The sequence below is a fragment of the Bipolaris zeicola genome (genome assembly GCF_000523435.1).
Source record: "Bipolaris zeicola 26-R-13 unplaced genomic scaffold scaffold_90, whole genome shotgun sequence".
Taxonomy (NCBI): domain Eukaryota; kingdom Fungi; phylum Ascomycota; class Dothideomycetes; order Pleosporales; family Pleosporaceae; genus Bipolaris; species Bipolaris zeicola.
The window spans coordinates 74,280-100,919 of NW_006912139.1; the positions used below are offsets into that span (position 1 = coordinate 74,280).

The following is a 26,640-nucleotide window of genomic DNA, read 5'->3' on the forward strand; positions in this document are numbered from 1 at the left end:
ATGATTCTGGGGAGGGCGGTGTTGGATTATGTTTGGTTTCTTGGAGATGTACACATGACTCTTTTGGTCGACGTCTCTCTTTCTCTCTCACACATGTTTCCTTACTTTTTCTTTATCGAGGTTTTGCTTTGGGGAGGATGGGATTTAGGTTGGGAAAAAAGGGGAAAAGGCAAATATTCCCCGTCATGCACTCATTCGATCTTTTTTCTTTTTTTTTCTTTGTGTATATCATGGTTGGGATGGGATGAGATAGGATGGATAGGGATGATACAAAAGGGCTGATTACTGTACAGTTTTCCTTTACTTGATTTTTTTGGGGGGGTATATGAGGTTTTACATACCCGTAGTTTGGACATCACAAGAGACTTTTTTTTTCTTTGTAAGGCTTACGTACATGGCGTATGAATGGAAATGCGATCTTACCCATCATAAGAATTTACAAATGCCAAAAAAACATCACACACACTACATTTTCATCATGATTCGAACGACATGTCATGATGATAATCTCGTATCGTATTCGGTGTACACTCATGCCCATGCATGCCAACATTTCTTATCTCTGCGTTTCACTTACTCAACCACCACCACCACGACAACGTTCATCTCCCCACTATGCAAATTACCTATTACAGCTACTTGGGCGTCGTTACCACACCTTCATACTCGCGACTTGCTATGTAATCCAGAGTGCGCTGGAAATGTTTACGGGGGTTCTCGAGGGAAGAAGCGTTTTCGTTTGATTGCAGATTTGAGTGGATGAGTTCGATGAGGCCGTTGAGGTATTTGGTTGTAACCTAGTCTTCGTGTTAGAAAATAGTGGTTTGAATTGGATCGGAAGAGAAAAATTACGGCTTCGTTTTCTTGGTCAAAGTAGTAGACGTATCTGTTTAGGATCTCGACGAAGAGCTCAACGGATACGGCGGCGTCCATGCAGGCGTCGGCGACACGGAGCGCTCGTTGTAAGCATTCGAGGACGCGCTTGCCGTCGCGGTAGAGCTGGGTTTGTTAGTACCAGTGTCATACATGAACCTGATTACAAGCCACTTACGTCCTTGGGGTCCTCCTCACCCAGCGCCCGAATCTCGGTCGCCCACCATAGGTGGCTTGCAAGGTACACAGCGCGGCATTGATCCGGCTTCTTTAGCAGCTTGCTGCCGTGTAGCGCGCACTTGGTAATCAGGGTATCGTAATTCTCCTTTCCAAAATTCCTTGTGGTGTGCAAGCCGCTTGCAATGACACATACAGCCTGGAACTGTGCTCTTGAATCACTAATAGCCTCCTCGTAGATTGTAAATGCTTGTGCAAAAAATTCGTACGCGACCTCTTCGAAGCCGCTCTGGTCTGCGACCTGACCACAAGCAACAAAGAGGCGAAGGGAAAGGTCTGCGGAGCCTGTGACCCGAGTGTACAGCGTCGAGAGGGTGTTGTGCATAAACTTGTAAAGAGCCGATGACTGCGACTGCCAGTTGTCTTCAAAGTGTTCGCGCTTCTTGTACTGGCGAGCAAGCTTGAGTGACGCTGTAATGATAGCAGGAGATGTGTACTTGACGCGCTCGTTGCCGTCGGCAAAGGCCTTTCGCGCGGTCTGCAGGAGCTGAGTAGTGTTAGTCTTTCTGAACCAGAGGAAACCCTAGTCGAACATACCTTGAATTGGGTATCGTTGTCTTTGCCATGGATCAGATGTACTATCCGCGCGAGCCAACCCTGTTCTTCTATTGTCTCCTCCGTCTCCTGTGCCCTTCTCTGGATTGGCCCACCTGGGTATCCTTGCGCTTGTTGTATGCCTTCTCTAATTAAGACTTTCAAAATCTCCAACACGCTTTCGAGATTCTCTGCTGTTGCAATGGAAGTTTGGTTTCGCATGAGACTTCTTGCTACCTCGCCTGCTACAGCTCTTCGAGTCGGGTATGGTTGTGAGTGTAGGAGCGGGATGAAGTTTGGTAACGCTAGAGCGGTGAAGAGCGAGATGTAGGTCTTGATGGGTGAAAGAAGGAGACTGAGGATTTGGCTCTGGGTAGCCTGCGAGTGTAGGTCTGCGCTGTTCTGGTATTCGGCAACTTTTTGGTTTGCAAATGTCAAAACTTGGTCAATGTAATCGAGCCGTTCAGGATAGATGTTCCTGTTGGAGTTAGTACGTAATGAGTAGAATGAATCACTGAGACCTACAGCGCAAGATTTGCCAGTGACACCAGCAGTCCAATGGTGTCTTGTATTGGCAGTCGCTGCATCTTCACCAATGTCTGCACCTGCTCGTTGAATATCTCAAAAAGCTTGACATTGTTCGGTATTCCCCGTTTCTTCTCAATCTCCCCGTCTGCCTCTGTCGCTGGAGTCTCTTCAGCAGGTGCCTTGGCAGGGGTTGATGAGTCTTCTGTGGTTTCTTCTGTGGTCTCTTCCGTGGATGGTTGCGTTTCTGATGTTTCTGAAGAGTTGCCATTTTGCTGTGTCGGCGCAGGTTCCGGTTCAGCTGCCTTGTTTTCCTTTGCTGTCCGCATCTGCTCCAAAAGGTGTGCTATCGATTCCTCTTCTGTTTTCTTGCGCTGTTCTGGACTTTCCGACTCGGCTTCTCTTTGCGCATACGACGACAATCGGTCCATAAGGCCAACGACAATGGCCTTGACGTTGACTTGCGGGTTTAAGCGTGCGACGGCAGAAAGGAACTGATCGAGGGTGTGAAGGTGGAACTCATCTGGAAAGACCTGGGTGACAACTGGAGTCTGTTAGCTTTCGGCTCACATATCCTAGGGTCCAAGACATACCTTCGAGGAGATATTCTTGCGCAAGCACGTCCCGGCACTGGACAATCTGCTCAAGCAGCGGGTTGAGAATCTTCTTATAGTTGTCTAGATCGACCAGCTGGCTCAAACGGACCAAGTTGCTGCCGACCAAAAGTTGCAGTTCTTGTCGCTCCTTGGTCCGCTGCTCCCGCTCCCTCGAGTGTCCCTGGTGCTGCAGGCGGACCCACAGCTTGTTCATCTCGACGAAGTTTGTGAGAATGAAGCTGATGGAATCCTGCAGGTTGCCCTCCGGCCCATCACCATCACCCGAGGGAAGGTGGTCGCGGGCCTGGCCGGCAAGGTAGTAGCGCAGGAAGAGGCCACGGACGGGGTGCTGAACCCCGCGACTCATCTCCATCATGTCCTTCATGATCTCCTTGACGGGCGCATCTTCAATGGCCATGTAGACGGTACCGACGGTGACCATGAGATAGAGGCGGGGGATGATGTTGCCGGCATACTGGACCAGCTCATAGAGGTCGGCAAGGTGGTTGACTGGGTGGTTCTCGCGCAAGTAGACGGCCAGGTGGCGCAGGGCATCGAAGACGGCCATGTATAGCTCATAGTACTGTTTGGGGCCGAGGCTGCTGGTGCGCAGTTCTGAGACGAGGGTCGAGCTGCGCAAGAGGATCGTCAGCATTGCTTGGGGACATAGCAGGGCAGTTGTAGCAGTTGCTACATGCAAGCCATAGTCTATATGTTCATGTATTGCTTCACTCATGAGCCATGCGCGTACCTGCACTTGAGCGCATCCATCAACTTGCCCGGCGTCTCGAGACAGCGCCGCATGAGCATCGTCTGCTGGCGCACCACGGCGAGGGCATCTTCAAGCAGCCTGGCCTGGTCTTCTACGGGGGGCGGCGACGCCATTGTGTGTATCCAGGCGAGCGGGTAGTCCGGGGTTGTGGAGTGGAGAGCTCGTCGTGGCTATACCAACCGCCGCCTTGGGCGCACCCGTTTGCCAAGCAATCATGACAGGGATGCCATCTTCTCCTTGGACCTGCGTCATCATCATCATCCCTCGGTCCTCGCTGTTCCGTACCAGTCCATCAGCACATTGCTCTTCAACACACACATGCAGCCGTGGAATCATTGTCATTCATCTCAGCTATCCGTCTAGTCAAACTACATAATACATGCGGCCCAAAGGACCTATCCGTCGCTACAATTATTCCCAGAACGCCTAACCCATGTGTCTCCATACATACTTGTCTGCTGCACTAGCGTATCGACATGCCACCATTACTCCTTCGTCGTTAAACCACTGCCAAAGAACAGAAACAGACAGTTGAGCCAGCCTACCGCCTAACTTGGGAGTAAGAAGAAAAGGAACCATCCAGAATCTAGCTTAAGCCGCAGGCGGCGCTGTTGGAGCAGCCACGACATCACCCTCGAATGTCTTTATCCTGTAGTTGGTGTGCCACATGCCGTTGTCATAGTACTCTATAGGGCCGTCGTCCTCGGAGACAGTGACGGTAATGAAGATTGGCTTTGGCGTCTCGATTGGCATCGATGTGCTGTTTGATGACACGCTCGTGGGCGTGGTCGGTATGGAAATTGGAGGTGTCGAAGAAATAGGAGTTGATGTCGAAGAGGCCGACAAGGAACTCGACGATGACACTGCCACGCTGCTTGAGCTTGGGCAGGGGGTAGGTGCAGGCGCTGGGTTTGGTTTGACGACTGTCGCCGTCACCTCTCTAGTGACAGTCTCTCCTGGGACAACAACCTCAACGGTCGTTGTCGTCTTGATGGTTGAAGTTGGCGTCGCAGATGTCTCGGTCGAATCTCCACCAACATTGACAACCGCATAACTCTTGCTCCTCGCGTCGAGCTTTCCTGCTCCTGCCGAGTCAAAGGGTCGTCCACTGGCGAGTGTCGAGAAAAGAGCGGCCAGTGCCAGAGTCCGCTTGTTGAAAAGCATGGTGTTGGTAAACAAAGGAAGGTGTATGAACAAGTCCGAAGGCTGGCTGTCGTGAAGAAGTGTCGATCACGGCTTGAATCTCGGCTGGTACTGAAAGAGATCGTTGTGAAAACTACCAGGTCGGTATTCGTATTTGAGATCCATATTCGCCTAGCCGTTGGGTTGCGTAATTTCTAGCAGGTTGTAAATGTGGAGGTTGGTGATGGCTGGGATGGTCCGTGCATTCTAGTAGGACCAGCCTAGAACCACCATCACCCAAACCGCCAACACTGCCATCCTGGAATTTCTTGCGAAGCCCGTTTTACCCGGGAGGAATGACCTGATCATTCGTCACCGCGCGTTGATTGGCGTGCAAAAAGAATCAGATTACGTTGCGCGCGGCTCAGCACTACGATGTAGTCATCACGCGCCATCAGTCGCCCTTCCACCCTCTGCATCCCTGTCTTTATTATATGTATGCTTAGGTCGCAGCACATTACTAAGTTACGCCTAAAGTCTGTCAGCTTTCTCCTTGACACATACTCTAGCCGGGAATGAACTTCCGGCATACTTGACAATTACAGTTTGCGCTTCAAATACGCTCTCTCAACTTGCCGGAACAGTCCAAAGCATCCAACGCCTAGTCTTAAGAATCTTTGGTAATCCTGCCACATGACTTTATAGATATCTCGTGTCGTACGGCTAATCCAGCTTCGCTGAAGTCTCCAGTTGATTCTGGAGCTACTGGATTCAAGTGTGCTGATACAACAGCATGCTTGATCGTTGAGGAACACCGCGAAGAATAGTTGGTGCAGAAGAGGGCATTTCCCTTTTTTTTTCGTTCGGCTCTGCTGACTGAGGGCCCTTGCCCATCATTACCCATGTTGGTACAAAACTCTTGCTTTAGCGCTGTACATCTGGTTGACCTCATGGCATGACCAGCGCGTGCGAGCTACATGTGTGCATCCCCCTTTGAGTGTTAGATTTATTCTCAGACCAGAGAAGTTGAGTTCGGGCTGATATATATACATCTGAAGAATGTAGGCAGAGACTGTGCGAGAACTCGATCGTTATAAACTGTTTACTATAGATCGTATATCAAGGCTTTTGGGACATTTATAGCTCCTAGTATCTCTTTACTTTCGCTCAGAACTTTCTTGATCAACTTCTCGCCACGCTCTGAATACATGACAACCGAAAATCTAACACACTGTCAGCAAATGATGAAATGGCTAGACTTTATCTTCGTGTGTACTTACGGGCGCACTCCCCAGTCACTCAAGAAGCCTCCATGGCTTTCTCGATCTGCAATCACCACTGCATGAACATACGTACTAGCACCCTCTTGCAGACTTCTACTAAAGAGAGTAAAGTACGCTGGGAGAATAAGATTGAATGAAGAGCTTGTATACAAGGTCCGCCATATTTCCGTACTTCTAACTAGCCCCGGACAGGCCGTGTTAATGATAACCTTATCAGAGTCAACTAGCGCCGCGAGTCGTCTCACGAGAATCATTTGGAGCAACTTTTCACGCGCATACCACTTGGTCACATCGTACTTTTCGTTAAACTGCGGTAAAATTGCTTCTTCGTGGTCGAAATCCGCGAAATATGCAGTTGTAGATGTCACTACTGTGAGCCTAGCCGGCTTGCCAGCCAGTCCCCCTTTGGCTTTCAGTATCGGCAGAAGAAGTACAGCCAGCATGATTGTTGAGAGGTAGTTTACTTGGAAAGTCTGCTCTTTTCCTGTCTTGGGAGAAATGACACGGTCCTTGTTCTGCACCCCGACGTTGAGAATAGCGATATCAAGCCTACACAGCGCCTGGCATCTTGTAGCAAAGGCGGAGATGGACTCGGAATCCTCCATATCTAGGATCCAAACCTCGACTCGGGCGTATGGAAACTCATTACGAAGAGCCTCTGCTGCGAGGTTACCTTTGGCTTCTGACCGGATGGCTAAGATGAGCCGAGTGAGGTCCAGCTGGAGGAGCTGGCGTGCCGCCTCAAGTCCTAGACCGGTGTTTAAGCCGGTGATAATGGCTGCCTGGCCGTCGAGTTTGACTCCTGCTGCAATCGGAGGCGGGTGCATGAATAGTTGGCGGTATACAAAACCTACGCCACTTTGAAAAATGAGGCGGCTGTAGACTTGCTCCCAAAAGGACATCTTAATGGATTGAACTGAACCTCCGGGATGCGTTGTACGATCCATCGGTGGAGTATCTTACGATTTTACTAACTTTGTTAGCAGCTGTGAGTCCTAGGAAGTCCCACACCCGAATTTGCTAGGTTGGAACGCCTGAATCGTTTTCGTAAGCACCCTGATCAATTTCTCCGACTTATAGCCTAATGATATATACTGATCTCCGGTCCATTACGATCAGTAGATCCTTGAAGCCGCTATGTTCATATAGTAGTTAGGTACATATATAGCAGGGCCCCACTAAGAAATCCCCGGCTCATACGTACTAGTAAATCTAAAGCCCCCAATTCACGACCCAATCGGGGATTACCTTAAAGCATTTTCGGATCTTTCCAAGATCACATGACAGATACAGTCTAGTGGTTCAAGCAGGGTGCCATTTACATCGGAATACCTCACCTCGTAACACTCGCGCTTCAAGTTTTGACGCATTCAATGCCTCGGTGATCATTTGTCTCGTGTAGGTAGACTACCAACAAACATATGACTGCAACTTTAGGACCTCCTTTCAGAGGGCCGGCCCTTATCATCAAACATGTGTTTGAACCAATAGCCACCGGTCCAATTCTCGGCTTGCTGTTATACACACCGGAATGTATGCGGAGAAGCGCCCTGGAATCAACATTTTTCTCACATATCAACAAACCTACACACTCCCATACGCATATTGGGTTTTCTAGCTACAGCTGGTGTCATCAGGAAGATCAATCTTACTCTAAACTCATGAGCTACAAACAACTAGCAGATATGTGCAGGTCATGGCTGGAGCTGGAACTCTGAAATTGCAGTCGTTATCGGAGGATGCAGTGGAATCGGAAAGGCTGTAGCAGTGCTCGACACACAAGACGCACTTCAACACGAAAATCCTCTCGCATTGGCGACTAGTTCAGCAGTTCATGCCAGACATGGTGGCGAAGAACAAAGGCCACATCGCGACGGTGGCGAGCGTCGACTCGTTCCTAACGAACTCGGCCAATGCAGACTAAGTAGCGACTAAGACTGCAGCACTTTCATTCCACGAGGGCCTTACGAGCGAGTTGAAGATCTAGTATCACGCGTCTGGTGTCAAGACTTTGATTGTGCATCCTAGTTGAGTGCGCACGCCGTTGATCAAGGAGCCAATATTGAAGAGTGTCCAAGACCCAAAGCTTCTTGAGAGCATATTGGGGCTGGAGGAGGTAGCAGAGGTTATTGTGAAGCAGATTCTTAGCAGACATGGTACTCAGCTCTTTATTCCAAGTCCTGCGGCACCCATCTCATGGCTGAAGGGGTTCCCGAATTGGGTTCAGGAGCTTGTTAGGGATGGGTTTGGAAGGACAAGTGCTATTACTGGTGGCTCAGTGGTCGCGTACTAGACATGAAGCGTTGATATGAACGTGTACTACGGTATAAATACCGAATCAGCTACCCCACTCTTTTGAAAATCACCACTAGGTATTTTACTTAGTGGCATTTAATATCCGAGACTAGTGGTGGATAGTCCTAGGGATCTTACATGTGCTAGAATTGTGGGTCCCCTCCCAGCATCGGACACCGACTCGCATTCCGTTATGTGTTTAACAATGCAAGGGAACCCAGTGAATCCCCTATAATGATGGGTGCGCTCACCTGCAGACGTGTAGTCACTCGTCAGATTCTAGTAGTAAGCTCAGCAAAACTGACCTGTACTCCTGTATTAGAGCACCATTATAGCTTGTTGTATATAGATCCTTGGCTTTGTAGACTTATTTAAAATCATCGCTCAGTTGTGAATTATTGAAACTGTTCATTACTTTTCATTTCAGTTTCATATATTCAGTAATTCAATATGGTTGCCCAATTCTCCCTAGCGGAGACCCCAACCGGCAAGTATTTTGCCTCCATGGTCGAGCTGGGTATAATGCGTGTCTTTGTCGAGCATAGTATCTTCGACGCAATCCCAGAGGAAGGAATATCGCTTGAGGACCTTGCGGAACAGCTGGGTATTGAGTATAACCTCATTGAGCGTTTCACGGCTTTCCTCATCTCAATCGACGTGCTAAGATCACCAGCACCCGGCCATGTGGCTCATACACCAACATCAAAGGCCTTCCCAGACGCCCGTATTGGGCAATTCTACACGTACCTCTTCGACTTCTTCATGGGACCAACAACACAGTGGCCGGGCTACTTCGCAGCGAATGGGCTCGCTGAACCGCCTAGGTCAAATCGCTCGCCGGGTGGGTTTGAGATGGGCATGCCTGATAAGACGGCGTACGAGATCATGATGGCGATCCCGGGGTTAGAGACCAAGATGAATGGCGCCATGGCTATTGATAGCGGTATCTCTATCACAGGAGTATATGATTTTAGCTGAGTGAGCGCTTATGCAGCGGGAAATGCTGATAGGGAGCTCATCGTTGATATCGCTGGAGGCAAGGGCCAAGCATTGAAGGTGATTTTGGAGGAGTCGCCAGCGATTCCTGCAGCTAGATGTGTTTTGCAGGATCAGCCGCATGTTATTGCTGAGGCTGTAGAAGAGCATAAAGATTCTACCGTTTTGGGCCCAGTAAAAAAGATCGGACACAGCATCTTTGAAGAACAACCGGTTAAAGGTATGAAACCGAGGTCTTCCCTCTTCTCGAGATGTAACCTCCGTGTTGGGAATCAAAACAACTGACGCTTCTAGGCGCACTTGTGTACTACATACGGCGGGATTTGAACGACTGGTCCGAATTCGAAGTTCTTCAGATCTTGAAGAACATACGCACAGCCTGTGCGAACGACTCGCGCGTACTCATTGCAGAGTACTTAGGTCTCGAAGATCCAAGTGTCTACACTAGCACTGTCGACATGTTCAGTTTGAATATTGACGGCAAGGTGCGTAGCGAGAAAGCGTTTTATGAGCTTGCTGCGCAGGCTGGGCTGAAGATTGTGTCAGTGACGAAGCACGAAAAGACGGAGTCAGCCGTAGTTGAGATGATTCCAATTTAGTTTGCAAGTTGTAATGAAAGCATCCATAAATTGACAGCTATGAAGGAAAAGTTTTGGTACATAAGATCGCCTCGATTGATCCTTAGGTTCATTTTGGCAGCGCATTGAGTAAACAGGATCGCCGCGGTGGATCCTTAGATATGTTTTGACAGGTGCATCGTGACATGCAAACGTGGAATTACGGCCGAAGTAGGAGCGAGATTTCGGTCCTTAGTAATCTAACAACGACAGTTCGTAAGTATCCATGCCTAGTATATCGCTTAGTTACATATAATACTAATTCGTACAGGATAAAGAGATAGTTGCTCCAGAGGTACTGCATGTACATAGCTACAATAGGTATTCGAGATGAAGTTCAGAATTATGGTGCACCAGCACAATGTTGCATCGTCTTTCGCATACAGCTTCAAAGTGGAAAATACATTATGTCTATAATCATCTCTAAACTCTATGAAGGAAAGACCGTAGCAGCCAGCATCTAATGTCCATTCGCTCCGTTCTCCCCATTCTCACCGGCCTTCTTGCTTGTTCCATTTGAAAAACCCGGCCTGGGGTTTCCCTCAAACTCCTTTGCAGCCTTCCATCCTTGCTCCAACGAATTCGCCATCAGCCTCGTCGTGCCCCAAACGTCGAACTGGACAGCGATAGCGCGCATGCCGGTTTGAATAGCCATAGGTAGTTGCTCTAGGCTCATGACACCACTGTAAAGACACGGAATGTTAGCCAAACATAGTACACTTAAGAAGAAATGAAGCAGGGAAAGGAAGATTTCGTACCCAAAGATCGGCAAATCATTCTTCGCAGCAACAGCATTGAACTTGGCCATGGCCTCAAGAAATTTGGGTTCAGGTTGGCCAGCCAATACAGTGTTGATATCCATTCCAGCATCGATCATAAAATCGCCCGGACCAAACATGAGTCCGGAAATGCCTGGTACGGCAGCAATCTCCTCAGCATTCTCAAGGCCCTTGAGCGATTCGATTTGTGGGATGAGACAAACGTGGTTGTTTGCAGTTTGGACGTTGTAAGGGTCATTTGGGTACAGGGATTTGGTCAGGCCAGGGGTGAAGGTCCATGGGGAGAATGAGCGGTGGCCTTTTCCGTCTGTTTGAGAATCGTGTTATCATGGCTACTCTTGAGAAAAAGAAATGGTGGGGGTTAGGGCGATAAGGCAAGGGATGAAGAAAGTGTTGAGAGAGGAGAAACTAACCACCAAAGTACATCTCCTTGATGAACTGCCGGACTTCATCTGCAGACTCGACGTGGGGAATCACGATACCAGCGCAGCCAGCATCGAGTGCAGTAGTGAGACTGATTTCATCGCGTTTGGGTACACGGCAAATGACCATTGATTTTCCTTCAGAGTGGTGCTGTGCAGCGTGTATACAACTTTCGTTCCTTTATTAGCAAATTGCTTCTCATTCATCATCTGCTAAAAAGCTTACTCGTGCAATGTCAACCGATCAAACATGCCATGCTCAACATCCATCCAGATGAAATCTGGCTTCGTGCTTGCAATAAGCTTGGTCACAAACGTGCTGGGAATACCCTGTGCAATGCCCATGAGACTCTTGCTTGCATCGGCCTGTGCATCTTTCAGTGCCTGGCGAAGATTGGCAGGCTGTGTGAGGGAAGCTGCGCGGTAGGGCGCGTGAGTGTGTAGCGAGGGTTGCTCGCTGTATGGAGTAAAAGCAGCCATATTGAGGAAATTGAGAAGTGGGGAAATCTGTGGAGAGCAAAAAACGATATTCTGGAGGAGGATGTCAAGTACAATTAACGCACGGGTGATCTGGGCTGCGTATGAGAGATTTCCCAACGACCTTTATACGTGCCGAACATAGTTCCCCACTGATTGACATGCAGAAGAAATGTAACCGCGCCACATCGCACTTCCACGACACGCGGTTGAATTCGATTGTGGATACCTTTGTCAACGGTGCCAACGGATTTAGCGGAACTCAGTAGTACCATCGCGCCGAGCGAACAAGTACTAGACCCAAATCAAGCGCTTCTTGCCTAACATGTAGATTGCCTAACATCAACCCTCGCTCCTAAGAGGCAGGGCGTTTGCTGACGATATTAGGAGAATTGGTAATGGCTCAAGGAGATAGCCAAAATAGCGCGTATGCTAAGGCGGAAGCATGTTCCGCAATGGTGGCTTTGAGGTAGACGTATTACTGCTGATGTAAGAGCTTTTGGGTTTTAGCACACGATTGATCAGGTAACTAGTCATCAAAGAGGCTGACTGATGTAAAGTATGTTGCCTCAATGTTCCCGAATGGGGCTTGATACACGCATGTGGTGTGCCGCGGATGAAGAACGCGCGCATAGCCACAAGGCAGCAAGAAATTAAAACCGGGATCGGATTGTGCTTATGTAACTCGACTGACTTTTGGACGAATAACAATAGATGGAAGCGATGTATGCGGATCCATAAGCGAAATTGTACTACATATCGGCCATAACACCTAACTCCGATCTCCAAGCCACGATAGGGTATCGAAGCGCTGACCGTGGAGTCCGGTCGAATGTGGAACAAAATAGTAACTTCGCTGTTAGGAATCGTGCTAACTCCGTCTGACAGTAACCATGGCGAGGTGCCCAAGTGACACCGTGTGAGACCATTGATATCGGATGTAGAGACGCAGGCAGTCAGATCGATTACAACGGTTTCGTGGCGGATCGATCCCTTGTAAACCACTCGCACACTATCAAGTCAGCTGTAGTGGTGCCAATTTTAAGCATGTTTCAGACTGACCTGGGATTGACGGCATTCGTGGAGCATATGTGCTTTGAGATGGGTTGCTCTGCGATGTGCTCGGCATCCTTGTCACAGTAACCTCGATAATATCTTTCTCCAAGAGTTCGAAATCCATGCTGTCCCTTTCCATCTCTTCTGAGGAAAACGTTCCCTTATCGTCTTGTCGCCTCCTGCGGTTTGGAATGTCCATGAGGGTAGCGGCGAGAATTATGAGGCTGAGAACGGCTATCACGCCACCAATTGAAACAAAAACGATAGCCATGGTGGAGATGCCATCCCATGAGCCGAGATCCATGTTGGTGGATGATGGGTAGTTGAGACGGTGTGCGGTTCGAAATCAAGTTGGAGACTGAAGAACCGTCTGAGTTCTTTATACAAGAAATTGCGTGATACTCTATCAAGAAAAGATTACTAAATCGAAAAATAAGAAAACAAGTCTAATTGCCAGAAGAGGGCGATACTTTGAAAACAATGTTGCGGGTCAACACCATAAGTGCGAAGACGCCTTCCTTATAGACAACACTTCCCTTCTCTGTGTGTTTTCCTACTCTCATCACCCAGAGCAACAAAGTATAAGATGCCCATCGGGCCCGTTCGGCCGTTGGGTCGTTTACGAAATAGCAAAACTTCAGCTGGTGGGTGGCTTGTCCGCCACACCAACGTGACAGAACCCCATCTCTTTCCAAGCTGGCAACGTCAGCTCCACGTCTGGGCGGCAGAAACCTGCTTTTTTTTATATCCTAGCAGCTAGGCTACTGCACAGATATCATTGTCGACTACTCCAATCAGGATTTGATACCTCGTGGCTACGCATGCTCCTGTGCGCTCAGGGGCGCTGCCTAGTAATGAACGCTAACGCAATACGGATATTTGGCTTTTGTGGCAGCATCGATTTGTATGCTTTTTTCTTTCTTTCCTAGACTCACTAGCCTTATTGTGTAGTAAGCGAGGGTTTCGTTTTGATGCACGTCGCTCGATAGCATCCTTGGCCAGCATCCAGCTCAAATTTAACTTGGCATGAGCCATGCTGGTTGATGAGGAGCTGCAAAGGCAGTTTCCTTTATAGTTCTATACTCTGCAGATGAGAGCAGAGACTGGAGCCAACGATTTGACAGTAAGATGTTATATTCTTCTGATGGCGAACTGTTATTGTTGGTGATTGCGTTGCCTCGAGCGTTCGCTTAGAGTTGCTGGTGCACCCGCAGTGTTCCAGAAAGACGCAAGTGTGGGTAGGTAGACGTAGCATGTTGATTGCATCTGATGAACCCCATGGGGCGTTTTCAAATGTGGTTCCAACGCCATGGTAGTACCCGACGGTATGGTTCGCTCGCGATTACTGGTGCGGGGCATCGTATGATCCCAGGCCGGTTTCATACGCAAGTTCATCCTGCTACGTGGCTGACAGGTCCTGCGCACTCAAGGCCTTTTACTAACGTATTATCAAGACAAATGCGTATGCTGATCTTGATATTGGAACCATTGTCAGCATTTACTGGTGACTCAGCGGCGCGCATGTGTCATTATCTCTAGCCAGGTAGTTGTGATAAGTTACCGAAAATATTCAACGAGATATCTTCTCCTCAAATCATGAAAAAGAAATTCCTGGTGTAGATCTAAATTGTATACACGTAGCTAGGCTGTGAACATTCGAGAAGGGGTTTAGGACGCTGCTGTCCGTTAAGCTACAGGACCCGGCCCGTACCACCCCTTCCCGTATGCAATATGCACCCTGCCGGTCGGTACATTACTTTTCGAGTCCGCAACCTGCATGCGCTCAATACCTGCATCCAGTTTAAGTCCGATGCTCAGCGGAATTAGAATTTCACAATGAATAATGAATATAGCAAAACTGGTCATCATACCGTTCATACTTTGTGTCAACGTAATGATGAGTTGCTCTGGGGTTGGCCCACTGTGTATACATCTGAAGAGCAGGTTCGCTCGACAGTGCGGCTAAATGCTTCCGGAATCATTATAAGTACTCACTCTCCGGAAAGTTTAGGGTTCCCAGGAGCCAATGCGCAACCGAAAATCTGGGTTCATCTGAAAATCAGCCAATTTTTCATGGCTTCCTTTTTTGAATATCAGAGGGCCGTGAATGCCTCTCAGCCTACCAACTCCACGCCAAAGTGGCCGAGTAAACCATTGTTTCCATGCTGAAGGACTTGCCCCTTGCATAAGCACCAGTTGGCGGAGAATATCTCTTAGAACCAGGGTTTCTTTTGTTATTACGTCGTTGCTTTCGTGGTTCACACCCCTTTTCGTAATACTCAGTTTTGTAGTAACGTGTGGTAGTGCACATGATTCTGAGGTTCTGATACTGAACGCGCACTTCTGACTGACATCTGCTCCTCGTGCTGATTGCGCATGGATATAAAACCCGTGTCGATCTGCATTAGCTTGAGCCGGCGAAGTATTCCGAGTTTTGGTGCACGAATAGAAAACGGGCCAGAAACCCATATCATGTGAGAGTGGAGACACCGAGCTTGGATACAAGGGTCAAAACTCAGATTAATCGCTCAATAAAAACAAAAGAAAGGGGTCACAGCATGTTTCAATTTAAGTTCCAGCCGTCAGAGCGGCCCAAAAGATCGTCAAGCGTGCACAATTGTTGAGAGGGTCTGAGAACAGGGGAGTTGAGATAGGGCTTGACGGCCGTACTTTGAAGGGTAACCAGGGAAAGCTGCGAGTGGTTACAGAACAAAAGCTTGTACACAGCTGCTCGTCTGCCCACTAATGGTAATAACAATGGAAACTGGCCATGATCAGCTAAATGTTCGGCCGAAGCGCGTAACAGAAGAAACCTTCCCACATGTGTTCATATCTTAATATCAAAGCTCGTCCCACAGCCACAACTACTCGTTGCCCCCGGTATGCCTGTTATCTTGAACTGGCTGCCTATCAATTCCATTGTGTAATCCACTGTGCTCCCATTCAGCAATTCCAGGCTGGACTCATCGATGACAACCTTCTCTCCCTTCTCCCCTTCGAATACAGTATCTTCCTCGGTAGGTGGATTCTTGGATAAGTCCGTTAGGTCCATAAGATATTGGAAACCATGGCAGCCACCGCTCTCAATTGTCACGCGCAGCGCAAGGTTTGGATTGTTATCGCCTGTTGATATCTTATAAAGGCGGTTCGATGCACGTGGTGCAATGGAAATCAACATTGGGTTGCCCGAGTCGTCAGCTCGTGGATTCTGGATTACATGGGCAGGTTTTGCGGTCGAGGCATCAGATGATGTGGCGAGAGCTCGTCGTGATATGCTTGGTGGCTGGATAAACGCTGAATTGTGTGCTGGGATACGTCTTGAGGCTTTGCATGGTAGGGCGGAAGGTGTAAGGAAGTCGAGATATAGCGACTGCGGAGTGGCGCGCGAGGCCGCGATTCTGCTATGCGGCCTCACAGATTGTGATAGGACTGTTGTGGGTGCAGTTACTTTCGGTGTAATAGTCCGTCTCGCTGCGCGCCAGCATGATACACACATGGTAGATGGAGATGCCATTGTTGCGATACCGAAGTAGTCCGAGAAGATGCCCGAGGTGGAGAGATCGAAGATCTGAGGTCATACCTAGGGATGTCACAATTCCCAGCACCAATCAACGCTGATTACTGCCTCGCGGTTCTGGACCGCTTAGTCATGAAACTACCCCCACCTTGTGCCACCGCCACCATCCATCGGGTGAGCCACCGGGTTGTTACAGCCCTACCCGTTCGAGCTATTTACTTATCGCGCCTGATGCTTACTTAAATAATCCCATTCAGCAGACGCTCTGATCTGTAACCTTGGTACCTCATGCACCGTGACTCAGCATAGCGCTGACGCTGCCTTCTTTGTCCCTCGCGACAATGCCTTACGGTCACAACCCTTACCTAGCGATACCGGAACCCGAACTTCGCGCCGAACAGTTTGCGCGACGCGAAGATGAAAAGGACGGATTGAGTAAGCTGAGGAATGAGTTCGTCATACCCACCAAGGGCGATCTGAGGAACCGCAATTATGGATTCCAGCGGAAAGAAAAAAATGCAAGTATGCGATCGGACGACAACGAGGAATCCATATACTTTTGCGGAAACTCTCTTGGGCTTCAACCGCGAAGAACAAAAGAATATATCAATCGTTATCTTGACACTTGGGCTTCAAAAGGCGTCTTTGGACATTTTACCAATTACGAAGGAGGCCTTCCGCCATGGCTACACATTGACGATGCAGTCAAAAACCAGGCAGCAAAAATTGTCGGGGCGCATCCCAGTGAAGTCGTCGTCATGGAGACATTGACTGCGAACCTGCACCTTTTGATGGCTAGTTTTTACCGTCCGACCAAGGACAGATGGAAGATCATTATCGAGGGCAAGGCATTCCCTAGCGACCATGTATGGTACTCAATCACAATTCAGTATGCACCAGTGACTGACAACCCGATAGTATGCTGCTCTCTCGCAAATCGCACACCACAACCTTGATCCCTCCGCTTTGATCACCATCGATCCACCATCTCCCTCGTCGCCCTACCTCTCGAACGAGCACATCCTCTCCGTGATTTCACACCACGCCCCAAGTACTGCCCTCGTTCTTCTACCCGGCATCCAATTCTACTCCGGTCAATTCTTCGACATCGAGCTGATAACGCGTCACTGTCGATCATTGGGCATAACAGTAGGCTGGGACTTGGCGCATGCAATAGGAAATGTACCATTGAAGCTACACGACTGGAACGTTGACTTTGCAGCGTGGTGTAACTACAAATACATGAATGGCGGCCCAGGCACCATTGGCGGACTTTTCGTCCACGAGAGACACGGCAAGGTAGAAAGAACCCCCACACCCCGAACAAACGGCACAGGCAACGCATCAGAAAATAGCGCTCAACTATCATACCGCCCGCGCTTGAGTGGCTGGTGGGGAAGCGACAAGAGCAGCAGATTTCGCATGGACAACCAATTCGTCCCTATCACCGGCGCTAGCGGCTTCCAACTCAGCAACCCAAGCGCACTCGACATGACCTCCGTAATGGCGAGTTTAGACGTCTTCGCGCTCACTGACATGGAAGCTCTACGAGAACGCAGTCTCAGGCTGACCGCGTACCTCGAGGCCCGGCTACTCAAGTATCCAAATGGCGAACCACCGTACAAGATTATCACACCTGCGAATCCCATGGAGCGCGGCGCACAACTCAGCGTGCTTCTCAACCCAGGTTTATTGGACAAGGTTCAGCACTACATTGAGGAACGCGGTGTAGTAGTGGACGAACGCAAGCCTGACGTGCTGAGGGTTGCGCCAGCACCACTGTACAACTCCTTCCACGACATCCACCGCTTCATCACCATCTTCCACGAGGCTTGTCAAATGGCTTTGAAAAGCGGGGGTAGGACTCTCTCGTGCAACGATGCTGTTCCCAGAGGCATCGCTACTGTATAAAGGCAATTATTCTTGAGGGAGAGGCTCGCTTGGACAGTATTTACTCGTCAACAATAAACGAGCCACATAATTTTTAATATCATTATCCCCAGACATGTGCACATACACCCAGATCAAGAAAGCAAAAAGATTTGAACGACATGATTGCAGAATTCGTTGATTCAAAAAAGTGCTACACTATGCAACTGAGCGAAATCGTGACATGCTGACATCCTACCGTATGCAGACCTCATCATCTATAATACTTATGAAAACAGCTGTTGGTATCCCAAGCATACATCAAACCTGTTCATCATGCCTTGGGCACAAAGGAAAACAAGCTATCCATCTGTACCCATTGCCTTCCATTCTTTTCCAACCATTTCTCAACAACACTCTTCAGCGTATCAAATCTTTCCCTGTTAACTTCCGCCAACACTTTGATCTTTTCTCTTCTCTCCATATCTTCTGATTTGATGCCGCCATCCATCTTGCCCGCACGATCAACGTCGAACAGAGACTGATAGTATAGAAGCTGATTCCACACGTCGCGTTCTTTGATCTCGTACGTCATCTTGCCCAAGCAGTCACGAGCGAGACCCTTGGGACCCAAGCAGCGGTGTCCATAAACGGAGATACTGCGTGTGCGATTTGAACATTGTGGATCATCGCAGAGTACGTATCCCGCGTAGTAAGAGGCAACGACCTGGCGAATTGCAGACTCCAGCTGTGCTACGACACTGATGTTTTGCAAGGTCATGCCGCAACCTTCAGCAGGGCACTGAACTCCACTGTGTGAGATTGTTTGTAACGACGCTGTAGTTGGTGAAGTCGGGGAAAGTCCCTGGAAAGGGAAGACAGTTGTACATGTCCGACAACGTAGCCAAAGTGGCGAGCAGGATTGGAAGCGTACCGAGTCTGGGATCTGTGACTCCAGAGGGTGAATCTCAGTCTCTTGTTGCGCGCCCCCAGAAACCGTGCTAACACGATATTTAGAGGTATCAAGTCCAAGACAGGCAGCAAGAAGCGTGATGTTTGTTCCGCTAATGGGCGCGCAAAGACGCTCCACCGGCGGCAGAATCTGTTTGTGGAGGTAGTAGTCGATATCTGGTTTCAGTCCGCTGTCAGGCTTCAGGACTTCATCGACCGGGTAGGCGTTTTTGGCTGCATTCTCAGCAGATCCAGAAGACTCTCCGGTAATGATAAAGCTCATGACATCCTTTGCCTTGACGTGTTTACCCTTGGCCATGAGGCGCAAAGCAACTTGCACCGAGGGCATGGAGTTGCCGTTGGGATACTCCTTCGGGTTCTTTCCGAGCTGGGTGTAGATGGTATACTTCCGAGCCGGAATAGCATACTCGCGCATTTGCTTGCTGAGCTCTCGGAGGTGATTGTGAATCTTCTCGACAACTACTTCAGGGTCCTCACCACTAAGAAGGAAGTTGAGTAGCTCCCTATGATCTGTTAGCTATGCACAGAAATCAATGATGACTACTAAAGCTCACGTCGATGTTTCCTTGGAGAGAGCGCAGTATTCTCTGCGCCTCATGTCGAGACCCTTAACTTCCAGTTTCTCGATGTACTTGCCATCCACAGGCACCATGTTGATAGCAGCATACTTCTTCTTTGCATGTAGCAAAATTCGGCGGAAGACGTTGTCGATGTCAATCTCCAATAGCCTGTAACTGTCGTTGATCTCTTTCTTGAACTCATTACCCAGTTTGATCGCATCCTGGATGTTGTCGACATTGGTATTGATCATTACAGAGTCGGTATCACCGTAAATGACTCGAAGCGCCTTCTCCTCAGCCATTTCCTTGGTCTTTCGCAAAATCTCTCGACCTTTGTATGTGGTGAGCATTGCAAGCGGCCGGGCGTAGAAACGAGACTTGGTGTAACCCAAACATCCGTACATAGAGTTGGCGGTGAGCTTCAGGGCCATTTGCTTGATATCCCAAGTGGCCAGCTGGTCCGGAGTGGCATCCTTGGCCTTCATAAGCTTCTTCACCTCCCGACGCCGAGAGACAAGCGTAGCAATAAGGCGCGGTAAGATACCTTGATCTTGATCTGAAGGAACTTCGGGTACCTTGTCATCATCTTCCGATATATCAGACCGCTCAACTGTCGTGAAGCAAATGTTGTACTCCTGAATAATACTGGGGTAAAGGGAGTTGAAGTCCATGACCAGGATGAACTTGTCATACAGACCTTTTTCAGGCTCGAAGACGAGACCACCTTTGAACTTGTCCTTCTTCTTGGCGTCTGCACCTTCTTCTCCCTCGGCAGCCTCGTCCTCTACCTTGACTTTGTTCTTGCCCCACTGCTTGTCCGGGCAGATATACTTGTTTCTGTAAAACTCGTGGAGCAAAATGTACTCGTTGCGTTCGGCGCGAGTTCCACTTAGTGTTCGAGCCCAAGAATTACCAGCCAAGTTGGTGAGGACCTTGGAGAGGGGAAGCATCTGCACCTTGATCGCTATGGCAGCGATGAAGTAGGCATCAGCCTGGCAGTGCTTCACATAGTTCAGAAGACCATCTTTTGTTGTTGCCCAAGTCTTCAGAGCGGCCTCGTTATCGAGCTCTTCACGTTTCTTGTTGAGACCAAGCTGACACATCTCTTCCAGACTCCACGATTGGCACTTAGGCATAAGAGACTTTCCCATGTCATTGGCCAAATCACACAGCAAGCGGCCAGAAGCTAACTGCTTCTCAGCAAAGAAGCTGCCTCCACCTTTACCCATGGTCTTGGGCCAGTCACTCCTCTTGAGGCGCCCAATGCGGTGCCATCCTGGTGTTTTCTTCTCGCGCAGACGATTGAGCAGGACACTGTAATCCACATCATCCAAACGGTGACCAACAAGGACATCGGGGTCGTGCCGTTGGAACATGGCCATCAAAAGACTAAGAAGTTCTTGCTCAGTCTTCTTCAGGTACATGTTGCCCTTAATCTTCTCGACTTCACCCTGAAAGCCAATGGGGAAAGCAGGTCCGTTCGGTCGCATGATGGTGAAGCTTTTGCATTGCATCTGGTCCACGGGCGTGGTGTCGGTCAACGAGAAGCTGTCGTAGATCATAGCGCTGGCCATAAGGATCTCCTGCTTGTTATCCTTGGCATTGAACGTGGTTCGAAGGGAAAGACTCATGAGTGTCATGGGAGGCGCATCGAGGTTGTCCGAAGCACTCAAGACCGTAATGTTGTTGGGTTTGACAACTTGAGCTTCGAGCTTGCACCAGGAAGCATTCGCAACTGGGCCGAAGTCTGGCGCATCAATCTTTAGCCAGCATGGTCCCATGATGTTCTTCCACAGAACGAACTGCTCAAAAAGGGATGTGTTGGTTCCAAAGACGTGTGAGAATGTCTCTCCTGTCAAGTCAGTAGACAGGGGCATCTTATCGTAGCCGTAAAGAAGTTTGAGGTAATCCGCCTCTTTAGGGATGTCAGCCAACTCGAAAGCGTACTTTCTTGTGCATGGTTTGATCTTGTGTAGGTTCACCCGATGCTTGCTCATAATCGAATCCACCTCGTCTGAAACGTCACTCAGCCCAACCTCTTCATCAGTAGTCACCCCTCTGACTTGACGGTATTCCCGAGGCAAGAAATACAGCTTTCGTAGGATGTTGTCGACTTTCAGGAAGCAACTGACATAGTTGCCTGACTTGCGGTCTTTGACTTTGCCGAACAAGCACAAGCTGCCATTTAACTCAGTGTAGTCAATCCAGAACATGCGCAAGCTACCATCATCTTCTAGAGCATCCTGTGGCTGCAATTTGCCGGCTCCTGCAGTCTGTGGAGCAGGACTGCTCATAACATTGAGGTTACTTGTGACGTCATTCCAAGAAGAAGCATCGATGTTCGTTGCAGAAGGCTTAGCAGGCGAAGAGCCAGCAGGAGTAGGAATGTCTTCCTGCTTGATCTTTGCTATCGGCCGCCGGCCGGCCATGTTGACACTGGCAACAGGGGCACCAAGCTGACCTGTAGGCTCGGAGATCTCCATGAGATCTTCTTCTTCTTCCTCGATCTTGACCCCAGGCTGCGTTCTCCGCTCGACAGCCTTTGCGACGGGGGATGATTGCAGTGGAGGGTCGCTCATAGGAATGTCATCGTCGAATATTGGAAGGCCGTCATCATCTGCCTCTGCAGCCTCTGCTGGCGGTGTACCTGGTATGTGACTGTCCGAGTCATTCGTCCGTCGCTTCGTCGCTGCTGGGCGACTCTCAGATATCGGAGGTGACAATACGCGAGTTTTGCGCCTTGCTTCGGTTTTGATGGGTCGTGTTCGGATCGTAGAGGTAAGGGTAGGGTTCGTATCTATTTCACCCAGCAGATCATCCATAAAGTCTTTGTCTGCGGCAGTAGCAACAGGCTGGGGATGTCAGTCCTCGAAAAGGTATACAATGTGCATGGGTGTTTTACTTTGGATTTTGGTGCCATGGCAGCATTCTTTGCGCTGAAGTACTTGCTGATGCCATTGTCAATCTTCTTCCGCTTTTCTTCATCCTCTTCACGTTTACGCTTGGCTACTGCGTGTTAGTTCTGCAAGAAAGCCGGCGTGTGTCAAAGTATACCTGCTTTCCCCTTGGCGGGTCGGTCGTCTTCTCCCTCGCTCTCAGTCCCAGCATAGCGGTATCGACCCTGATCATCGTCCCACTCTTCTCTGCCGTCATCGACATATCCCTCGCCCTCGTCGCCAACCACAAAGTCGTCCTCATCCAATCTACCCCGAACAATCTTCTTGTACCCCTCTTCGTCGACCTCGTCGTATAATTGCTCTTCTTCGGCAACCTCATATGTGGACATGCGCGTCTTGCCAGCGGCACGATTGGCCCGCAATTCTGCCAAGAGGGCAGCGCCCGTCTTCTTGGCTGCTCGCGGCATGATTTATTACAACGATTAAGTATGTGAGCAAACAAGCGAAGAGAAGGAATTGGGTATGGGATGGGTTTGCGGGCGTGTTTGAATGGCGGGACAACAGGTAGAGCGCAGGAGCGACGCGCTAACGGCCACCGTGCACGCGACGCGACTGCCCATTAACTGTGCCAAGCCACTATCCCAATTTGTTCATTCTATTACTTCCCCCTCCATCAACCATCTCAAGCGCACACGCACACATCGCAATGGCTTCAGTATCGAAAGCTCCTCTGGTCTGGATAGACTGTGAGGTATGCTTACGATGAGATTTTCGAATCATTTTCATTGACTCCGCTAGATGACCGGCCTGGACACAGACAATGACACCATCATGTCATTTGCCGCATTTGTCACTGATGCGGACCTTAATATCTTGGATGACACAGGCTTTGAAGCAATCATTCATCACGACAAGGAGCAGCTTGACCGTATGGGAGAATGGTGTACCAGCCATCACAGGGATTCAGGGCTGACGCAGGCCTGCATTGACTCTACCACCACTGCGGAAGAAGCTGCTGAGGGTCTACTCAGCTACATCAAGAAATATGTACCTGAGCGTCGGACAGCTCTCCTCGCGGGAAACTCTGTGCATGCCGATAAGAGTTTTCTTGTTAAGCAGCCGTATCACATTATAGTCAATCACCTTCACTACCGAATTCTGGATGTTAGTAGCATCAAGGAAGCTGCACGCAGATGGGCCCCGAAAGAGACACTGGCGAAGATTCCAAGAAAAAAGATGCTGCATGAAGCTCGACAAGATATTTTGGAAAGCATTGAAGAAGCAAGATATTATCGAGAGGCATTCTTCTTGAGACCTCAAGGTACGACAGACGCACCAAAGAACTAGGGGGTATATCAAATGAATTGATGTTACTCGGAGATGGTGCTTTTCTTGGGACGAGATACAGGGTACCTATTTATCGCCTTACCGTATTCCATAAGCATTGATTCGAGTTGGTCAATCTGACATGTTCTCACGTCAGTCACTTCAATATCTGATCAGACTATAGCTACGTGTCAATCACCTTAAACAGTTGTCTAGCAGTTGGTCACTGTTTATACACCAGTCAGCCAAGATACAACATATAATCACACAATACTCGTAACCCCTGAATAGCTGTTAGCTGATCGGGGCTCGCTCAACTTCTCAATTTACCGTTCTTCTCGTTCATTTTGCAGCTTTCACCGCTTTCCAGTTCTACTGCATAAACATGTAAGACAGTGTACCGAAGACGATAAACAAAAATCCCAGGGTCTTAAGAATATAGGTAAGCAGAGTCAGCTCAGACTTGGTGGCTCGCAAGCGAGATGTCCCTAGCAGTGACATGCCCCTCGTAGAAACTCAAAAGCGCACTGATGAACATCAGGCCTGCCTGTCACCCTACCCACCCGTCCAACGCTCAGCGGCTGCATTAAAGTTTACTACAGCGCAACAGCAGCAACAACTTAGCGGCGAAACAACCGAATATAGCTCCCTATCCCTTGTTACAATCACACCTGTCTCACTACCGAACAAAGCCATGCGAAACACCCTTAACCTTACCGGTACTATTTCGTTTCCCTCGCAAATCCCTCCAAATCCGACCATTTCCCCGCACAAGCAAAGCATGACCACATGTTTCCAAGCACAAGAAACATCCAGCAAACCGAAATGCATACACATATATACATAAAGTGGATTGTGCCATCCCTCGGGTGGAGATGCCCCGCCATACACTAGCGCAAGCGAGACGGGCAAAAGGGCAAAGTATCTCCGCAATGCAACCATCAGTCGCAAAACAATCAACGAAGTATTCAAACAGTGCAACATGCAACGATGTAGCAAATCCCCAATGCAGGACCATACAAGAGAAGAATCTCAGCTGAGCCGCACTCGCACGGCCCGCAACATTCTCAGGGTCGGTAGTAATGCCGCAATACCACGCAACCTGTCCATACCCTCGGAGAATTCCCCCAGTGATAAGCGGCGGGGCCTAGTTATCCCTTGCCAACCTCGCTCCCGTCGCAGCCTTCCTAGCGGTGGAATTGCAACAAGTGGGACATGGGTGGCACTACAAGAGCGGAAAAAGAGTTTAAGTAAAAAAAGCTTAGCACACTCGCTGGTGCGTTTCAGACCTAGAGTGATTCTCCGGTGGGTAACCGATGTAAGCAGGAGGGGACCGTGTGGAGGTTAGGTATGGGTGTGTGGCGGCCGATGGTTAATATACGTGACTAGGTCGATACCAGACCGTCGGTCATTTGCACGGAAGAATTGGAGAGACGATGGGCGGGAAGCGGTGGCGCTACGTCCATCCTTGCGCTGTTTCACAGGTACAGTATATATTAGATGAGAGGGGGTGTTGAGGTGCACGTATGGATATGTATATATAAAACGACCCCGTTCCCGTAGTAGCACGCAGCCGTTTTTCCTTCCTTGGGTAGCCTTCGACTGTACATACCTGAGGGTTCTGAAGAGAAAGAGAAAAACAATCAAGGAAGGGATATTAGTAGAAAAGGAAGAAAAAGGGAAAAATGTACACACCAACTCTCATCTCCACCCTCGCGCTCGTCGCAACCGTCGCAGCTGCTCCAAGCAACACGCTCGACAGTCTCGCCCCAACTGCGTATTTCGCCGGCGACTCGACAATGGCGAACGGAAACAACGTCATAACCGGTACGTCTTTTCCTCTCCCTTCCTCCATCCCATAACATATCCCTAACCCCAAGACAAATAGGCTGGGGCGCCTTCACATCCTACAGCCTAACCATCCCCTCTGTCAACAAAGCCATCGGCGGCCGCTCCTCCCGTTCCTACACCGTCGAAGGCCGCTTCGACGAAATCGCCAACCTGCTCAAACCCGGCGACATCGTAACCATGGAATTCGGGCACAACGACGGCGGCGGTCTAGGCAGCTCCGACAACGGGCGCTCCGTATGCCCGGGTACCGGAAATGAAATCTGCAATTCCACCTACAACGGCCAAAAAGTCCAGGTGCGAACGTACAATTGGTACTTGACGGAGGCGGGCAAGAAGTTTATTGCAAAGGGAGCCAAGGTAATTGTAAGTTCGCAGACGCCGAATAATCCGTGGGAGACGGGTAGCTTTCAGTATACGGATGGAGGACGGTTTGTGGGTTATGCGAGGGATGTGGCAAAGGCGTTGGGGAGCAATGCCATGTTTGTGGATCATGGAAAGTATACGGCGAATATGTACAAGGGGCTCGGCAAGGCGGGCACGGATGCGTTGTTTGTGGCTGGAGACCATACGCATACGAATGCAAAGGGTGCGGATGCTGTGGCCAAGGCGTTCTTCAAGGCGGTGCAGTGTGCTGGGGGAGGCTTCTTCCAGGGTTCCATTAGGAATGCTACGGCTTCGATCCCGGGGACTTGCTTGTAAATTCCTTATGTAGGAAGGGAGACGGAGGAAGGGAGGGTTTCGGTGTATATACTTTGATCGGGTGGTTTATACGATGCTGGCTGTAGTTTCTCCTACAGCTAGAAATGCCACTCTGTATGATGAACATTTAGCAAGGCTCTAAAGACATGTCTGCGTGTTGGAAATTGTACATACCATACGGTCTGCATGTCCGCCTTGTTGCTGGTGCCAATCTTCGTAGTATAGTGCATGGGTTGCTAGTTCAAGTTTGATCTGCTTGTAAGCACCAAAGCCATGTATAACGTACTCCACCAGTAAGCTGGCCACACCAGTAAGCTGGCCGCCCCACCAAACCTGACCCAGCGCTCTACACAACCACCACAATG

General features: G+C 49.4%; 14 protein-coding genes across 14 annotated transcripts; 5 read left to right on the forward strand and 9 right to left on the reverse strand.

Moving 5' to 3' along the window:
• Positions 1-635: 635 nt before the first annotated feature.
• Positions 636-3,650, reverse strand: COCCADRAFT_98134 (uncharacterized protein; the record flags this gene model as incomplete). Its single annotated transcript, XM_007714845.1, has 7 exons — positions 636-797; positions 853-999; positions 1,052-1,597; positions 1,648-2,122; positions 2,170-2,713; positions 2,763-3,397; positions 3,517-3,650. 7 exons carry the CDS (start codon positions 3,648-3,650, stop codon positions 636-638), a joined length of 2,643 nt encoding a protein of 880 aa, XP_007713035.1.
• A 478-nt stretch (positions 3,651-4,128) lies between these two features.
• COCCADRAFT_5671 (uncharacterized protein) lies at positions 4,129-4,701 on the reverse strand (the record flags this gene model as incomplete). Its single annotated transcript, XM_007714820.1, has 1 exon — positions 4,129-4,701. One exon carries the CDS (start codon positions 4,699-4,701, stop codon positions 4,129-4,131), a length of 573 nt encoding a protein of 190 aa, XP_007713010.1.
• A 1,063-nt stretch (positions 4,702-5,764) lies between these two features.
• On the reverse strand, positions 5,765-6,844 carry COCCADRAFT_5672 (uncharacterized protein; the record flags this gene model as incomplete). The annotated part of the gene is made up of 2 exons (XM_007714821.1): positions 5,765-5,882; positions 5,940-6,844. 2 exons carry the CDS (start codon positions 6,842-6,844, stop codon positions 5,765-5,767), a joined length of 1,023 nt encoding a protein of 340 aa, XP_007713011.1.
• A 519-nt stretch (positions 6,845-7,363) lies between these two features.
• On the forward strand, positions 7,364-7,877 carry COCCADRAFT_26871 (uncharacterized protein; the record flags this gene model as incomplete). Its single annotated transcript, XM_007714827.1, has 2 exons — positions 7,364-7,475; positions 7,636-7,877. 2 exons carry the CDS (start codon positions 7,364-7,366, stop codon positions 7,875-7,877), a joined length of 354 nt encoding a protein of 117 aa, XP_007713017.1.
• An 810-nt stretch (positions 7,878-8,687) lies between these two features.
• Positions 8,688-9,832, forward strand: COCCADRAFT_5673 (uncharacterized protein; the record flags this gene model as incomplete). The annotated part of the gene is made up of 3 exons (XM_007714822.1): positions 8,688-9,180; positions 9,232-9,453; positions 9,528-9,832. 3 exons carry the CDS (start codon positions 8,688-8,690, stop codon positions 9,830-9,832), a joined length of 1,020 nt encoding a protein of 339 aa, XP_007713012.1.
• Positions 9,833-10,310: 478 nt separating this feature from the next.
• COCCADRAFT_5674 (uncharacterized protein) lies at positions 10,311-11,531 on the reverse strand (the record flags this gene model as incomplete). Its single annotated transcript, XM_007714823.1, has 4 exons — positions 10,311-10,533; positions 10,609-10,936; positions 11,043-11,221; positions 11,278-11,531. The coding sequence occupies 4 exons, from the start codon at positions 11,529-11,531 to the stop codon at positions 10,311-10,313; spliced, it is 984 nt and encodes a 327-aa protein (XP_007713013.1).
• Positions 11,532-12,493: 962 nt separating this feature from the next.
• On the reverse strand, positions 12,494-12,888 carry COCCADRAFT_5675 (uncharacterized protein; the record flags this gene model as incomplete). Its single annotated transcript, XM_007714824.1, has 2 exons — positions 12,494-12,540; positions 12,591-12,888. The coding sequence occupies 2 exons, from the start codon at positions 12,886-12,888 to the stop codon at positions 12,494-12,496; spliced, it is 345 nt and encodes a 114-aa protein (XP_007713014.1).
• A 1,382-nt stretch (positions 12,889-14,270) lies between these two features.
• Positions 14,271-14,462, reverse strand: COCCADRAFT_98109 (uncharacterized protein; the record flags this gene model as incomplete). Its single annotated transcript, XM_007714846.1, has 1 exon — positions 14,271-14,462. One exon carries the CDS (start codon positions 14,460-14,462, stop codon positions 14,271-14,273), a length of 192 nt encoding a protein of 63 aa, XP_007713036.1.
• A 241-nt stretch (positions 14,463-14,703) lies between these two features.
• Positions 14,704-14,952, reverse strand: COCCADRAFT_98088 (uncharacterized protein; the record flags this gene model as incomplete). Its single annotated transcript, XM_007714847.1, has 1 exon — positions 14,704-14,952. A coding segment is annotated over one exon (249 nt), but the record flags the coding sequence as incomplete, so codon positions are not given.
• Positions 14,953-15,152: 200 nt separating this feature from the next.
• Positions 15,153-15,308, reverse strand: COCCADRAFT_98111 (uncharacterized protein; the record flags this gene model as incomplete). Its single annotated transcript, XM_007714848.1, has 1 exon — positions 15,153-15,308. A coding segment is annotated over one exon (156 nt), but the record flags the coding sequence as incomplete, so codon positions are not given.
• A 103-nt stretch (positions 15,309-15,411) lies between these two features.
• COCCADRAFT_26874 (uncharacterized protein) lies at positions 15,412-16,098 on the reverse strand (the record flags this gene model as incomplete). Its single annotated transcript, XM_007714828.1, has 1 exon — positions 15,412-16,098. The coding sequence occupies one exon, from the start codon at positions 16,096-16,098 to the stop codon at positions 15,412-15,414; it is 687 nt and encodes a 228-aa protein (XP_007713018.1).
• Positions 16,099-16,442: 344 nt separating this feature from the next.
• On the forward strand, positions 16,443-18,012 carry COCCADRAFT_98086 (uncharacterized protein; the record flags this gene model as incomplete). The annotated part of the gene is made up of 2 exons (XM_007714849.1): positions 16,443-16,967; positions 17,020-18,012. The coding sequence occupies 2 exons, from the start codon at positions 16,443-16,445 to the stop codon at positions 18,010-18,012; spliced, it is 1,518 nt and encodes a 505-aa protein (XP_007713039.1).
• A 7,067-nt stretch (positions 18,013-25,079) lies between these two features.
• COCCADRAFT_98073 (uncharacterized protein) lies at positions 25,080-25,229 on the forward strand (the record flags this gene model as incomplete). The annotated part of the gene is made up of 1 exon (XM_007714850.1): positions 25,080-25,229. A coding segment is annotated over one exon (150 nt), but the record flags the coding sequence as incomplete, so codon positions are not given.
• Positions 25,230-25,410: 181 nt separating this feature from the next.
• On the forward strand, positions 25,411-26,275 carry COCCADRAFT_98146 (carbohydrate esterase family 12 protein; the record flags this gene model as incomplete). The annotated part of the gene is made up of 2 exons (XM_007714851.1): positions 25,411-25,552; positions 25,614-26,275. 2 exons carry the CDS (start codon positions 25,411-25,413, stop codon positions 26,273-26,275), a joined length of 804 nt encoding a protein of 267 aa, XP_007713041.1.
• Between the last annotated feature and the right edge of the window lie 365 nt (positions 26,276-26,640).